This window comes from Salvelinus alpinus, chromosome 17 (genome assembly GCF_045679555.1).
Source record: "Salvelinus alpinus chromosome 17, SLU_Salpinus.1, whole genome shotgun sequence".
NCBI classification, from domain to species: Eukaryota; Metazoa; Chordata; class Actinopteri; order Salmoniformes; family Salmonidae; genus Salvelinus; species Salvelinus alpinus.
In genome coordinates, this window is record NC_092102.1 from 48,812,169 (window position 1) to 48,829,064 (window position 16,896).

Sequence of the window (16,896 nt, forward strand, 5' to 3'; positions counted from 1 at the left end):
CAATTAAATAAGAGGGAAATTGGGGATCATTGAAAGAAATAGGCCTAGGCTATTTTCCCCTTAAAGGTGCAATCTGTGATACTTGCAGCCATTTTTTAAATATTATTATTGATTTAAAAAAATATATAAATTCATGTTAGCCTAGTTTATATGACCATTTAATTATTTTCAAATGCAGGAGTGTGCCTTTAAAGCAGCTGAGTCCATTGCAGGGTACTTTCACACATGTTAAGAGGGGACATCTGGCCTTGTTAAGTCACTGCATGGTCATAAAGGGGAATGGCGGTGGCTACAGGCCTGCCTCCTTCTCTGCCATTACGCCTGCCTCCTCTCTTACTGCCTGATGTGGTTTACTGCCTGCCTGTCTCTCTGCTCTGCCTGTTTCTCTGCTCTGCCTTTTTTCTTACTGCCTGAGAATGAATAAATAAACAGAAAAGAATTGGGTAAAAATAATCGCCCAGATTTTCTAGGGCCCTATATGTACAATAAATACATCATCAGGAATAGAAACGAGCAATCATGGGACGGCTTCTAAACTACCAGCAGGGATGCATACATGGCTAGCATACCACTCCACTGCTTACACGCTGGGCTTTCATTTCCTATCTTAGCGAGTAAACATTTAATGTGTGTAAATGTATCACAGCTTTATTTATGCATAGAATCTGCTGTTAAAACTGAATTATACATTAGCCTCATGCATAATGCAGTAGCGCTCATTCCTTAATGAGTAGTTGCCAGGCCGATAAATAAATGTAATCCATTTATCGCCGCTTCTGTTGAACCAATTGTGTTTTTGCGATTTTGCATTTGTCCCACTTTAGCGATTTTAAGGTTATTCTTTAGTGATATAGTCGAAAGATAATAAGGCCCATCACTGTTATGTGTTTTTCCAAATGTGATGTTTTAAAGATTGTGTAGTCTGCTATGTGGCATCAATTCAATATCAAGAATGGTACCGCTGGTCTCAGTATGAGCAGCGTGTGTATTATGTATTATATTATGTAACATATGTTTTAATGCAGCCAATTACTTTAGTTTTCTCTCTTACTAGTAGGTTTTGTGTTTAAAAACCCTCTTAAGGATCGGAACCCTTTTTTGGTTTAAATCTTTCGCCTACGATGACATACCCACATCTAACTGCCTGTAGCTCAGGCACTGAAGCAAGGATATGCATATTCTTGGTACCATTTGAATGGAAACACTTTGAAGTTTCTGGAAATGTTAAAGGTATGTAGTAGAATATAACACAATAGATCTGGAAAAAGATGATACAAACAAAAAACGTGGCTTTTTTGTACCGTCTTTGAAATGCAAGGGTAAGGCCATAATGTATTATCCCAGGTACAATTTAGATTTTGGACACTAGATGGCAGCAGTGTATGTGCAACGTTTTAGGCTGATCCAATGAACCATTGCATTTCTGTTCAAAATGTTGTATCAAGACTGCCCAAGTGTGCCTAACACGTTCTCATTTACAATTGCGACCTGGCACACTCATTAGTTGTCTGTACTTCAGTCGGAGCAAAACGAGCAGCTTATTTGTTTGTCTTTTCGCTCCTGCATTGTGTTCAAAAACATGTGACATTCTCTCTTTTCCTTCGTGGTTTGAACGTAGCCTTTTTTTGTGTTTCCTGGATTTTGAATCCTGTTCAAGCACATTATTGCAGTGCCTAAAGTCATCATGAAGATAGTAGCAGCACCCCCACACCCCCTTTGTATCCTGTGAGATTCATCAGAGACATTTTTTTTTTATTCCTCTGTTTTATAACGAGCTGTGAACGTTATGGAGCCACTGTTCCCCTGGAGACGCCCAATGGCTAGTCTACACGGTGTGGAGTGTCTCTCACCTTGCAAATCACTACACGTCTCCCTCTCTCTAAAACACTTACTAATTTGACAAGACTTGATGTGTGTCAATGTTTTTTAGTTAACTGGTGCTAATTCTGGCAAGGGAGTTTTAATCTTTTGGATTGGAGAGGAGAGCTGATGCAATCAGTAGAATAGTCCTTTTGCACCAGAGGTGATGGATATTTTTTAGCTCATTAGAGTGAGGGAGGGAAGAGAGGGAGGGAAGAGAGAGAGGGAGGAGAGAGAGGGAGGGAGGGAGGGAAGAGAGGGAGGGAGGGAAGAGAGGGAGGGAGGGAGAGAGGGAGAGAGGGGAGGGAAGAGAGGAGAGAGAGGGGAGGAAGAGAGGGAGGGAGGGAGGGAGAGAGAGGGAGGGAGGGAGGGAAGAGAGAGGGGGGAGGGAGGGAAGAGAGGGAGGGGGAGGGAGGGAAGGAAGGAAGAGGGAGGGAGGGAGGGAAGGAAGAGAGGGAGGGAGGGAAGGAAGGGAGGGAGGGAGGAAGAGAGAGAGAGAGGGAGGGGAGGGAAGAGAGAGAGAGGGAGGGAGGGAGAGAGAGGGAGGGAAGAGAGAGAGGGAGAAGAGGGAGAGAGAGAGAGGGAGGAGAGAGAGAGAGGGAGGAGAGAGAGAGAGGGAGGAGAGAGAGAGAGGGAGGGAAGAGAGGGAGGGAGAGAGAGAGGGAGAGAGAGAGAGAGAGAGAGGGAGGGAAGAGAGAGAGGGAAGGAGGGAAGAGAGAGAGGGAAGGAGGGAAGAGAGAGAGGGAAGGAGGGAAGAGAGAGAGAGAGAGAGGGAGGGAAGAGAGAGAGAGAGAGAGAGAGGAGAGAGAGAGAGAGAGAGAGAGAGGGAAGGGAGAGGGAAGAGGGGAGAGGGAAGATGGGGAGAGAGGACTGCACAGAAGAGAGAGATGTGAACAGTAGGACTGTTGATTGGTTGATATCCTGAACCCTTTCTGTTTCCTTCTTGATCAACCACATTGTGAAAACAACACCTTGAACCTTGTCCAGTGTGAGACTACACACAGGCTCTACACACACACACACACACACACACACACACACACACACACACACACACACACACACCTGTCTCTTATCAGCCTTTCCAAACGTAGATGACATGTTGAAAGCTGTGATCTTCAGGGATTCATTAACTACTATAGCAGGCAGACGGGACAACGTATTGGAAAGAGATTCAATCAGTCTACTGGGAGGCATGACTCCTACGTCAGAGAACAGTGGAATGCCTGTCAATAGACAGGTTGGAGGAAGTGATCAGGCAGCCATTTTAACATGATAGTTGCATATTTGGGTATATTTACTTCTAACTTCCTGGTCTCTTAGTTTCACGTTGTGTTTTTTGTTTTGTTTTTCAACCCTCAGTTGAAACCACATGGTCTGTGTGGGTGTTGTATACTGTAAGAAATGGTGAGCCTTACACCTGACCTGTTTATTAGTTTTAGGCTTGGGTGCGTGGGTTAGGGTCAGGACAACCATAACTAGACAACACCCAGAGGTCTTCCAGTTCTTTTTTTTATTTTTATCGTTACATCGTTCTAACTGTTAAAAAAATGCCCATCGTCCCAGACCACAGAAACAACAGTAGTGGTGGTAAGAGGAACTAATGACAGTTCTGAGAAGACAAGAGGCCTGACTTCTGGCATAACAACTCCTTTTTAAACTCTTTTTGTTGTTGTTTTTGTAAGGGGGGGGGGGGGGGGTGTTAAAATAAGATAATTAACAGCTCACCATTTCCACTGTTTGTGTACTGAAAACACCCCTCTTCCCCTCGGTATCCTCCCGCCGGATGACTAGTCTTCACAGCTAAAAGTATTCCTCCGGGGAGGGCAGCGCCGGTTTGTTGTTGAAGGATTTTCTATCACTCTGCTGACTATTTCTGATTTTAAAGAAACACTTGTAGATAATTCTACAGATTTAACAAGTCTTTGTTGTTAGGGGAGGGAGGTGTCTGGGGGGGGGGGAAGAGATGTGGATTCATAAATGCTTATCACCTCCTGGGTCGGTATGATCCCCTCTGCCACTGTGTGAGGAGGAGAGGAAGGATACATATTTGATGGCTGCGTCCCAAATGACACCCTATTTCCTATATAGTGCACTTCTTTATATAGTGCACTTCTTTATATAGTGCACTTCTTGTGTCCAGCGCTCTATTCGATATCCCATATAGTAGTGCACTATATAGTGACTAGGGTGCCATTTTGGATGTAGTGTCTGAAGTAGTGCTCTTGCTGCTACATGGTGGTGCTGTTGTTGCTGCTACATGGTGGTGCTGTTGTTGCTGCTACATGGTGGTGCTGGTGCTGCTGCTAGATGGTGGTGCTGTTGCTGCTGCTAGATGGTGGTGCTGTTGTTGCTGCTATATGGTGGTGCTGGTGCTGCTGCTAGATGGTGGTGCTGTTGTTGCTGCTATATGGTGGTGCTGGTGTTGCTGCTATATGGTGGTGCTGGTGCTGCTGCTAGATGGTGGTGCTGTTGCTGCTGCTAGATGGTGGTGCTGTTGTTGCTGCTATATGGTGGTGCTGGTGCTGCTGCTAGATGGTGGTGCTGTTGTTGCTGCTATATGGTGGTGCTGTTGCTGCTACATGGTGGTGCTGGTGCTGCTGCTAGATGGTGGTGCTGTTGTTGCTGCTATATGGTGGTGCTGTTGCTGCTACATGGTGGTGCTGGTGCTGCTGCTAGATGGTGGTGCTGTTGTTGCTGCTATATGGTGGTGCTGTTGCTGCTACATGGTGGTGCTGGTGCTGCTGCTAGATGGTGGTGCTGTTGTTGCTGCTATATGGTGGTGCTGTTGCTGCTACATGGTGGTGCTGTTGCTGCTACATGGTGGTGCTGTTGTTGCTGCTACATGGTGGTGCTGTTGTTGCTGCTACATGGTGGTGCTGTTGTTGCTGCTACATGGTGGTGCTGGTGCTGCTGCTAGATGGTGTTGCTGCTGCTAGATGGTGGTGCTGTTGTTGCTGCTATATGGTGGTGCTGGTGCTGCTGCTAGATGGTGGTGCTGTTGTTGCTGCTATATGGTGGTGCTGGTGTTGCTGCTATATGGTGGTGCTGGTGCTGCTGCTAGATGGTGTTGCTGCTGCTAGATGGTGTTGCTGCTGCTAGATGGTGGTGCTGTTGTTGCTGCTATATGGTGGTGCTGGTGCTGCTGCTAGATGGTGGTGCTGTTGTTGCTGCTATATGGTGGTGCTGTTGCTGCTACATGGTGGTGCTGGTGCTGCTGCTAGATGGTGGTGCTGTTGGTGCTGCTACATGGTGGTGCTGTTGCTGCTACATGGTGGTGCTGCTACATGGTGGTGCTGTTGTTGCTGCTACATGGTGGTGCTGTTGTTGCTGCTACATGGTGGTGCTGTTGTTGCTGCTACATGGTGGTGCTGGTGCTGCTACATGGTGGTGCTGTTGTTGCTGCTACATGGTGGTGCTGTTGTTGCTGCTACATGGTGGTGCTGCTACATGGTGGTGCTGTTGTTGCTGCTGCATGGTGGTGCTGTTGTTGCTGCTGCATGGTGGTGCTGTTGTTGCTGCTACATGGTGGTGCTGTTGTTGCTGCTGCATGGTGGTGCTGTTGTTGCTGCTACATGGTGGTGCTGTTGTTGCTGCTACATGGTGGTGCTGTTGTTGCTGCTGCATGGTGGTGCTGCTACATGGTGGTGCTGTTGTTGCTGCTACATGGTGGTGCTGTTGTTGCTGCTGCATGGTGGTGCTGTTGTTGCTGCTACATGGTGGTGCTGTTGTTGCTGCTACATGGTGGTGCTGTTGTTGCTGCTACATGGTGGTGCTGTTGTTGCTGCTACATGGTGGTGCTGTTGTTGCTGCTGCATGGTGGTGCTGTTGCTGCTACATGGTGGTGCTGTTGTTGCTGCTGCATGGTGGTGCTGTTGTTGCTGCTACATGGTGGTGCTGTTGTTGCTGCTACATGGTGGTGCTGTTGTTGCTGCTACATGGTGGTGCTGTTGTTGCTGCTACATGGTGGTGCTGGTGGTGCTGCTACATGGTGGTGCTGTTGTTGCTGCTGCATGGTGGTGCTGTTGTTGCTGCTACATGGTGGTGCTGTTGTTGCTGCTACATGGTGGTGCTGTTGTTGCTGCTACATGGTGGTGCTGTTGTTGCTGCTACATGGTGGTGCTGCTACATGGTGGTGCTGTTGTTGCTGCTACATGGTGGTGCTGTTGCTGCTACATGGTGGTGCTGTTGTTGCTGCTACATGGTGGTGCTGTTGTTGCTGCTAGATGGTGGTGCTGTTGTTGCTGCTACATGGTGGTGCTGGTGCTGCTACATGGTGGTGCTGTTGTTGCTGCTACATGGTGGTGCTGTTGTTGCTGCTACATGGTGGTGCTGTTGTTGCTGCTACATGGTGGTGCTGTTGTTGCTGCTACATGGTGGTGCTGTTGTTGCTACATGGTGGTGCTGTTGCTGCTACATGGTGGTGCTGTTGTTGCTGCTATATGGTGGTGCTGTTGCTGCTACATGGTGGTGCTGGTGCTGCTGCTAGATGGTGGTGCTGTTGTTGCTGCTATATGGTGGTGCTGTTGCTGCTACATGGTGGTGCTGGTGCTGCTGCTAGATGGTGGTGCTGTTGTTGCTGCTATATGGTGGTGCTGTTGCTGCTACATGGTGGTGCTGTTGTTGCTGCTACATGGTGGTGCTGTTGTTGCTGCTACATGGTGGTGCTGTTGTTGCTGCTACATGGTGGTGCTGCTACATGGTGGTGCTGCTACATGGTGGTGCTGCTACATGGTGGTGCTGTTGTTGCTGCTACATGGTGGTGCTGTTGTTGCTGCTACATGGTGGTGCTGTTGTTGCTGCTACATGGTGGTGCTGTTGTTGCTGCTACATGGTGGTGCTGTTGTTGCTGCTACATGGTGGTGCTGTTGTTGCTGCTACATGGTGGTGCTGTTGGTGCTGCTACATGGTGGTGCTGTTGTTGCTGCTACATGGTGGTGCTGTTGTTGCTGCTACATGGTGGTGCTGTTGTTGCTGCTACATGGTGGTGCTGTTGTTGCTGCTACATGGTGGTGCTGTTGCTGCTACATGGTGGTGCTGTTGTTGCTGCTACATGGTGGTGCTGTTGTTGCTGCTACATGGTGGTGCTGTTGTTGCTGCTACATGGTGGTGCTGTTGTTGCTGCTACATGGTGGTGCTGTTGCTGCTACATGGTGGTGCTGTTGCTGCTACATGGTGGTGCTGTTGTTGCTGCTACATGGTGGTGCTGCTACATGGTGGTGCTGTTGTTGCTGCTACATGGTGGTGCTGTTGTTGCTGCTACATGGTGGTGCTGCTACATGGTGGTGCTGTTGCTGCTACATGGTGGTGCTGTTGTTGCTGCTACATGGTGGTGCTGCTACATGGTGGTGCTGTTGTTGCTGCTACATGGTGGTGCTGTTGTTGCTGCTACATGGTGGTGCTGTTGTTGCTGCTACATGGTGGTGCTGCTACATGGTGGTGCTGCTACATGGTGGTGCTGTTGTTGCTGCTACATGGTGCTGTTGTTGCTGCTACATGGTGGTGCTGTTGTTGCTGCTACATGGTGGTGCTGTTGTTGCTGCTGCATGGTGGTGCTGTTGTTGCTGCTACATGGTGGTGCTGTTGTTGCTGCTACATGGTGGTGCTGTTGTTGCTGCTACATGGTGGTGCTGTTGTTGCTGCTACATGGTGGTGCTGCTACATGGTGGTGCTGTTGCTGCTACATGGTGGTGCTGTTGTTGCTGCTACATGGTGGTGCTGCTACATGGTGCTGTTGTTGCTGCTGCATGGTGGTGCTGTTGTTGCTGCTACATGGTGATGCTGTTGTTGCTGCTACATGGTGGTGCTGCTACATGGTGGTGCTGTTGTTGCTGCTACATGGTGGTGCTGTTGCTGCTACATGGTGGTGCTGTTGTTGCTGCTGCATGGTGGTGCTGTTGTTGCTGCTACATGGTGGTGCTGGTGGTGCTGCTACATGGTGGTGCTGTTGTTGCTGCTACATGGTGGTGCTGCTACATGGTGGTGCTGCTGTTGCTGCTACATGGTGGTGCTGTTGTTGCTGCTACATGGTGGTGCTGTTGTTGCTGCTACATGGTGGTGCTGTTGGTGCTGCTACATGGTGGTGCTGTTGTTGCTGCTACATGGTGGTGCTGTTGTTGCTGCTACATGGTGGTGCTGTTGTTGCTGCTACATGGTGGTGCTGTTGTTGCTGCTACATGGTGGTGCTGTTGTTGCTGCTACATGGTGGTGCTGTTGTTGCTGCTACATGGTGGTGCTGTTGTTGCTGCTACATGGTGGTGCTGTTGTTGCTGCTACATGGTGGTGCTGTTGTTGCTGCTACATGGTGGTGCTGTTGTTGCTGCTACATGGTGGTGCTGTTGTTGCTGCTACATGGTGGTGCTGTTGTTGCTGCTGCATGGTGGTGCTGCTACATGGTGGTGCTGTTGTTGCTGCTACATGGTGGTGCTGTTGTTGCTGCTGCATGGTGGTGCTGCTACATGGTGGTGCTGTTGGTGCTGCTGCATGGTGGTGCTGTTGTTGCTGCTGCATGGTGGTGCTGTTGTTGCTGCTGCATGGTGGTGCTGTTGTTGCTGCTACATGGTGGTGCTGTTGTTGCTGCTACATGGTGGTGCTGCTACATGGTGGTGCTGTTGTTGCTGCTACATGGTGGTGCTGTTGTTGCTGCTGCATGGTGGTGCTGTTGTTGCTGCTACATGGTGGTGCTGTTGTTGCTGCTACATGGTGGTGCTGCTACATGGTGGTGCTGTTGTTGCTGCTACATGGTGGTGCTGTTGTTGCTGCTACATGGTGGTGCTGCTACATGGTGGTGCTGTTGTTGCTGCTACATGGTGGTGCTGTTGTTGCTGCTACATGGTGGTGCTGCTACATGGTGGTGCTGCTGTTGCTGCTACATGGTGGTGCTGTTGTTGCTGCTACATGGTGGTGCTGCTGTTGCTGCTACATGGTGGTGCTGGTGGTGCTGCTACATGGTGGTGCTGTTGGTGCTGCTACATGGTGGTGCTGTTGTTGCTGCTACATGGTGGTGCTGTTGTTGCTGCTACATGGTGTTGCTGCTACATGGTGGTGCTGTTGTTGCTGCTACATGGTGGTGCTGTTGTTGCTGCTACATGGTGGTGCTGTTGTTGCTGCTACATGGTGGTGCTGTTGTTGCTGCTACATGGTGGTGCTGTTGTTGCTGCTACATGGTGCTGCAGCCACGTGGTACATGGTGCTGCTGCTACATGCTAGATGTTACGTGGTGCTGATATATGCTACATGGTGCTGCTACATGGTGATGCTATATGGTGATGCTACGTGGTGATGCTACGTGGTGATGCTACGTGGTGATGCTACGTGGTGCTGCTACGTGGTGATGCTACGTGGTGATGCTACGTGGTGATGCTACGTGGTGCTGCTACGTGGTGCTGCTACGTGGTGCTGATCCGTGGTGATGCTACGTGGTGATGCTACGTGGTGCTGCTCCGTGGTGATGCTACGTGGTGCTGCTCCGTGGTGATGCTACGTGGTGCTGCTCCGTGGTGATGCTCCGTGGTGATGCTACGTGGTGATGCTACGTGGTGCTGCTACGTGGTGATGCTACGTGGTGATGCTACGTGGTGATGCTACGTGGTGATGCTACGTGGTGATGCTCCGTGGTGCTGCTCCGTGGTGCTGCTCCGTGGTGCTGCTCCGTGGTGCTGCTCCGTGGTGCTGCTCCGTGGTGCTGCTCCGTGGTGCTGCTCCGTGGTGCTGCTCCGTGGTGCTGCTACGTGGTGCTGCTACGTGGTGCTGCTACGTGGTGCTGCTACATGGTGCTGCTACATGGTGATGCTACATGGTGATGCTACATGGTGATGCTACATGGTGATGCTACGTGGTGCTGCCGTTTATACCACACTGTAGTTATCTACAGTAATGGCGTTGGTAGACCGCCTCAAGGTGGCTTTGGTGTCGGTGTGATGAGGAGATGCTCTTTAGATACCTGCTATATTTACTATTATAATGACCTCTGTGTGGTGGGGGGATAACGTATCATATGACTCAATAAATGTTTTGGTTTTTAAATAGACTTTTACACACTGATATTATCCGGACACATTTTGTGCATTTCCTTCAGTCTAGGTAAACCAGTTACATTTGCATACCACAATGAATGTCATATGTCACTGGGCTGTTGTCACAAGTACTTTACCTGCTGGCTTCTGTCCTAGCATCTCAAAATGTGTGTCATGCAAATTCTGCGTGAATCCTGATATTTGTTTTGTTATGCTTTCTATTCAGCCTACACGTGCTGTATATTGTGATTCTCTACAGACTTAGTTTCCTAATACTAATAATAGATGCTTAAGTACAAGAGGAAGTGGTGTACTATGTTGGCAACTCATCCCCTGGTCTTTAGTGTACAAGAGGAAGTAATGTACAAGAGGAAGTAGTGTACTATATTGTCAACTCATCCCCTGGTCTTTAGTGTACAAGAGGAAGTAGTGTACTATGCTGTCAACTCATCCCCAGGTCTTTAGTGTACAAGAGGAAGTAATGTACAAGAGGAAGTAGTGTACTATGTTTCCTGTCGATATACCCGGGAAGGCCCAGCTTGATTGCGCTCACAACCATCAGTATACAAGTCCGGCCCCTATCCACCACAGCTGGGAGCTGACGGAGAGTGAGATCCGTGAAGATCATAACTCTCCGTATGAACCTGAGAGCTCACAATCATCACAGTGCCAAGATATACTATCGATCACTTTTAGGAGGAGCGGGATGATGTAACGAAAATGGAGAATGAGCAGGCCATTCAAACACCGAATTCAAATATACACCCATCCATAAATGGGATCGGAGTGGAATGGTTTTCCCACAGATTTGGGGCGGGGCGGGGGGAACCCTTTTTCAATGGATGTGCTACCATGTCCCGGTCCTGCTGTTTCGACTCTCTCTCTCTCAACCTAATAATACTCAGCTAGGAAAAGCCAACTGACATTTGCTCCTGAGGTGTTAAACTGTCGCACCCTCTAAAACCACTGTGGTTATTATTTTATGATGTAAAAAAACGGCTTTTTGTAAAAAATACATTTGATTGTTTTCTGTGCTGCATGCTGTGTATGGGACTTTTATTTTTATAATAGTATCTGTAACATATTTGGGTGTGTATTTAATCTGCATCTGAACTTCTTAAAGTGGTAATCAGCAGTCGTAACAATAACAAAGCGTCCTCCCTGCTCCTCTTTCGGTAGAAACAAGCTGAGGGATGAGGCTGGAGAAATGTAACCACTCTCAAATTCATAGACAGAGCTATGCATGCAAGAACTGACCATCCGTTATATACAAATAATAGTTGTAACCCCTTGTTGAGTTTTTATATTGTGTTTGTTTACATGTTCTTTGTTTACAAATGTTGGAGTAAAACAGGCTGTGATTCAGGCTGTGTCACAACCGGCCGTGATTGGGAATCCCATTGGGCAGCGCACAATTTGGCTCAGCGCCGTCCAAGTTTGGTCGGGCTAGGCCGTCATTGTAAATAAGAATTTATTCTTAACTGACTTGTCTAGTTAAATAAAGGTTTAAAAAAAATATATATATATATACATGTATTTTGTGTTCTGATGAGGTACGACAGTTGAACTAAGCTCAGGCATTTTATAAATTAGATTCTTCAAGAATCAATGGTTACATATTAATGTACAAGTGCAGAAATGGGAGGCAGCGACTGCTGATTGGCCCTTTTTAAGGTATGCTACTGGTGTGTGTCTATTGATCTGGGGTAAGAGACGAAGACTAGCAATCAACAAGCCTTTCATGCGAATCCTCTCGTTTCATTGTAACTTGTAAAAACACCCTTAATAATCCTGGAATTGACCTAATGTATTTTTATTGTATTTTTAATGTAATGTATTTTTACAATTCTGTTTCCACTACCAGGTGGAGGGGGGAGGAGAGAGCAGCCTGGACTACAGCAGTGGAGGGGGGAGGAGAGAGCAGCATGGACTACAGCAGTGGAGGGGGGAGGAGAGAGCAGCCTGGACTACAGTAGTGGAGGGGGGGAGGAGAGAGCAGCATGGACTACAGCAGTGGAGGGGGGAGGAGAGAGCAGCCTGGACTACAGCAGTGGAGGGGGGAGGAGAGAGCAGCCTGGACTACAGCAGTGGAGGGGGGAGGAGAGAGCAGCCTGGACTACAGTAGTGGAGGGGGGAGGAGAGAGCAGCCTGGACTACAGTAGTGGAGGGGGGGAGGAGAGAGCAGCCTGGACTACAGTAGTGGAGGGGGGTAGGAGAGAGCAGCATGGACTACAGCAGTGGAGGGGGGAGGAGAGAGCAGCCTGAACTACAGCAGTGGAGGGGGGAGGAGAGCAGCCTGAACTAGAGCAGTGGAGGGGGGAGGAGAGAGCAGCCTGGACTACAGCAGTGGAGGGGGGAGGAGAGAGCAGCCTGAACTACAGCAGTGGAGGGGGGAGTTCTGTTAAGGGAAGCAGACCTAAGGGGAAGCAGAAATGTTGTCTTAACCTCAGGCGGACAGGGAGGGAGTGTCCATCCTTATCTATCTGACAGTGTCGTGGAGACTGAGGGCGAGGGCGAGGGAGACAGAGGGTAGAAGGGCATACTGTTGACCCCCTTGCTGTCGAAAGCAGAGATCAGACACTCCGATGGACCCTTGTTCCCTGTTCATTACTGTTTGATGCCTTTATTTAACTAGGGAAGTCGGTTAAGAACTTATTTACAATGGCGACCTACACTGGGCCAAACCCCGGACGACGCTGGACCAATTGTAGGACTCCCAATCACAGCCGGTTGTGATACAGCCTGGAATCGAACCAGGGTGTCTGTAGTGACCCCTCTAGCGCTGAGATGCAGTGCCTTAGACCGCTGCCCCACTCGGGAGCCCAGGAGGAGGAAGGGCAGGGATTGATTAAGAAACATCATTATTTAGCAGAGCGCTTGCTTACTAAGGTGTTTATGTGTAGAGGAGGGGGGAAACACTGAGGAAGAGACAGCCTGTCAGTTGGTGCAACGGCAAAGATGTCCCCTCAGCCTTTTAAATAGTGGACAGGAGGGGAAGGGGGAGTTGTGTGTGTGAGGGAGAGACTGGGAGGGAGGGAGAGGAAGGGAAGGGGGAGGTGTGTTTTAGAAGGGGAAAGGAGGTGAAGGGCGTCCATTTTGTTGTACTATATGAGGGAAAGACAGCAGACAGTAAGGAGGTGAAGGGCGTCCATTTTGTTGTGCTATATGAGGGAAAGGCAGCTCACAGACAGTAAGGAGGTGAAGGGCGTCCATTTTGTTGTGCTATATGAGGGAAAGGCAGCTCACAGACAGTAAGGAGGTGAAGGGCGTCCATTTTGTTGTGCTATATGAGGGAAAGGCAGCTCACAGACAGTAAGGAGGTGAAGGGCGTCCATTTTGTTGTGCTATATGAGGAAAAGGCAGCACACAGACAGTAAGGAGGTGAAGGGCGTCCATTTTGTTGTGCTATATGAGGAAAAGGCAGCTCACAGACAGTAAGGAGGTGAAGGGTGTCCATTTTGTTGTGCTATATGAGGGAAAGGCAGCACTAAAACAGTAAGGAGGTGCTGAAAGAGAGATAGAAGGGACATTACACTATTAATCTTTATTGTGTGTGTGTGTCTGCCCCGTGCTGCGAATGCAGTCGCTCAGCTCTGCTGCAGCAGGTGTAGACTAACAGGTGTAGTCTAACAGTGAAATGCTGACTGACGGGCCCTTCCCAACAATGTAGAGGGAAACAACAGGTGTAGACTAACAGTGAAATGCTGACTGACGGGCCCTTCCCAACAATGTAGAGGGAAACCACAGGTGTAGACTAACAGTGAAATGCTGACTGACGGGCCCTTCCCAACAATGTAGAGAGAAACAACAGGTGAAGACTAACAGTGAAATGGGGCCCTTCCCAACAATGTAGAGAGAAACAACAGGTGTAGACTAACAGTGAAATGGGGCCCTTCCCAACAATGTAGAGAGAAACAACAGGTGTTGACTAACAGTGAAATACTGACTGACGGGCCCTTCCCAACAATGTAGAGGGAAACAACAGGTGTAGACTAACAGTGAAATGCTGACTGACGGGCCCTTCCCAACAATGTAGAGAGAAACAACAGGTGTAGACTAACAGTGAAATGGGGCCCTTCCCAACAATGTAGAGAGAAACAACAGGTGTTGACTAACAGTGAAATGCTGACTGACGGGCCCTTCCCAACAATGTGGAGAGAAACAACAGGTGTAGACTAACAGTGCAATGCTGAAGGGCCCTTCCCAACAATGTAGAGGGAAACCAATAATAGAAACATAACACGAGGAATAAATCCATGGGTAACGATAACATGGCTTTATACACGGGGTACCAGTACTGAGTCCATATGCAGGGTATGAGGTAATAACATACAATTGAAGTCGGAAGTTTACATCCACTTAGGTTGGAGTCATTAAAACTCGTTTTTCAACCACTCCACACATTTCTTGTTAACAAACTATAGTTTTGGCAAGTCGGTTAGGACATCTACTTTGTGCATGACACAAGTCATTTTTCCAACAATTGTTTACAGACAGATTATTTCACTTATAATTCACTGTATCACAATTCCAGTTGGTCAGAAGTTTACATACACTAAGTTGACTGTGCCTTTAAACAGCATGGAAAATTGTCATGTGTCATGGCTTTAGAAGCTTCTGATAGGCTAATTGACATCATTTGAGTCAATTGAAGGTGTACCTGTGGATGTATTTCAAGGCCTACCTTCAAACTCAGTGCCTCCTTGCTTGACATCATGGGAAAATCAAAAGAAATTAGCCAAGACCTCAGAAAAAGATTGTAGACCTCCACAAGTCTGGTTCATCCTTGGGAGCAATTTCCAAATGCCTGAAGGTACCACGTTCATCTGTACAAGCAATAGTACGCAAGTATAAACACCATGGGACCACGCAGCCGTCATACCGCTCAGGAAGGAGACGCGTTCTGTCTCCTAGAGATGAACGTACTTTGGTGTGAAAAGTGCAAATCAATCCCAGAACAACAGCAAAGGACCTTGTGAAGATGCTGGAGGAAACAGGTACAAAAGTATCTATATCCAGTAAAACGAGTCCTGTATCGACATAACCTGCCATAATGACCATCGTTATGTTTGGAGGAAAAACGGGGATGCTTGCAAGCCGAAGAACACCATCCCAACCGTGAAGCACGGGGGTGGCAGCATCATGTTGTGGGGGTGCTTTGTTGCAGGAGGGACTGTTGAACTTCACAAAATAGATGGCATCATGATGGAGGAAAATTATGTGGTTATATTGAAGCAACATTTCAGTCAGGAAGTTAAAGCTTGGTCGCAAATGGGTCTTCCAAATGGACAATGACCCCAAGCATACTTCCAAAGTTGTGGCAAAATGGCTTAAGGACAACAAAGTCAAGGTATTGGAGTGGCCATCACAAAGCTCTGACCTCAATACTATAGAACATTTGTGGGAAGAACTGAAAAAGCGTGTGCGTGCAAGGAGGCCTACATACCTGACTCAGTTACACCAGCTCTGTCAGGAGGAATGGGCCACAATTCACCCAACTTATTGTGGGAAGCTTGTGGATGGCTACCTGAAACGTTTGACCCAAGTTAAATAATTTAAAAGCAATGCTACTAAATACTAATTGAGTGTATGTAAACTTCTGACCCACTGGGAATGTGATGAAAGAAATAAAAGCTGAAATAAAAAATTCTCTATTATTCTGACATTTCACATTCTTAAAATAAAGTGGTGATCCTAACTGACCTAAGACAGGGAATTTTTACTAGGATTAAATGTCAGGAATTGTGAAAAACTGAGTTTAAATGTATTTGGCTACGGTGTATGTAAACTTCTGACCTCAACTGTAGCTATATACACAGGGTACCGAGTCCATGTGCAGGGGTATGAAGTAATTGAGGTAGATATGTACATATAGGTAGGGATGAACTGACTAGGCAACAGGATAGATATTAAACAGTAACAGCAGTATACTGTAGGTAGGGGTAAAGGATAGATAATAGACAGTAACAGCAGTATACTGTAGGTAGGGGTAAAGTAACTAGACAACAGGATAGATAGTAAACAGTAACAGCAGGGAATGTGATGAGTCAAAAGAGTTAGTGCAAATATTCCGGGTAGCTATTGTTGAACTATTTTGAACAGATTATTTAGCCGTCTTATGGTTTTGGGGTAGAAGCTGTTCAGGGTCCTGTTGGTTCCATCGGTACCACTTGCCGTGTTGTTGCAGAGAGAACAGTCTATCACCTCGGTGGCTGGAGTCTTTGACCATTTTTAGGGCCTTCCTCTGACACCGCCTGGTATAGAGATCCTGGATGGCACGGAGCTCGGCCCCTGTGATGTACTGGGCTGTACGCACAACCCTCTGTTGTGGCTTGTGGTCGGGTGCCAAGCAGTTGCCATACGAAGTGGTGATCCAGCCAGTCAAGATGCTCTCAATGGTGCAGCTGTAGAACTTTTTGAGGTTCTGAGGGTCCATGCCAAATCTTTCCAGGCTCTTGAAGGGGAAGAGGCATTGCTTTCTTCACAACTGTGTGTGTTTGGGCCATGATCGATCCTTAGTGATGTGGACACAGAGGAACTTGAAGCTCTCCATCTGCTCCACTACAGCACCGTCTCGTGTGTGTGTGTGTGTGTGTGTGTGTGTGTGTGTGTGTGTGTGTGTGTGTGTGTGTGTGTGTGTGTGTGTGTGTGTGTGTGTGTGTGTGTGTGTGTGTGTGTGTGTGTGTGTGTGTGTAAACACTATGAATGCAGCTCTGTGGTGAACACCCTTTAGAAGGCTGTTGATACATGGGCTATGAGCTATTTTAGCTAGACTCTAGACTAGGCTATACAACCTGCACTACCTCTGAATATGCTCTGGGCCTGTATTCACAAAGCAGCTCAGTATTATTGCTGATCTAGGATCAGGTCTATAAGCTCATACATCTATCATATTTATTATGGTCTAAAATGCAAAACTGATCCTGAATCAGCACTCAGCCCTGGTGAAGGCAGCGCAAGAAATTTGAGGCAGTTATGAAGGATGATTTCCTATGCAGCTGATATAGTATGCAGCTGATAT

General features: G+C 47.9%; 2 protein-coding genes across 6 annotated transcripts in view; one reads left to right on the forward strand and one right to left on the reverse strand.

Moving 5' to 3' along the window:
* LOC139541894 (uncharacterized) overlaps positions 1 to 16,311 on the reverse strand; it is a 33,248-nt gene extending 16,937 nt beyond the window's left edge. The window contains exon 1 of the mRNA XM_071346776.1: positions 16,127 to 16,311. Within this exon, the coding sequence (XP_071202877.1) occupies positions 16,127 to 16,311 (185 nt within the window). The remainder of the gene's footprint in view (positions 1 to 16,126) is intronic.
* The window catches only part of LOC139543128 (arginine-glutamic acid dipeptide repeats protein-like), a 350,494-nt gene that overhangs the window by 100,774 nt on the left and 232,824 nt on the right, over positions 1 to 16,896 (forward strand). The window lies entirely within an intron of this gene.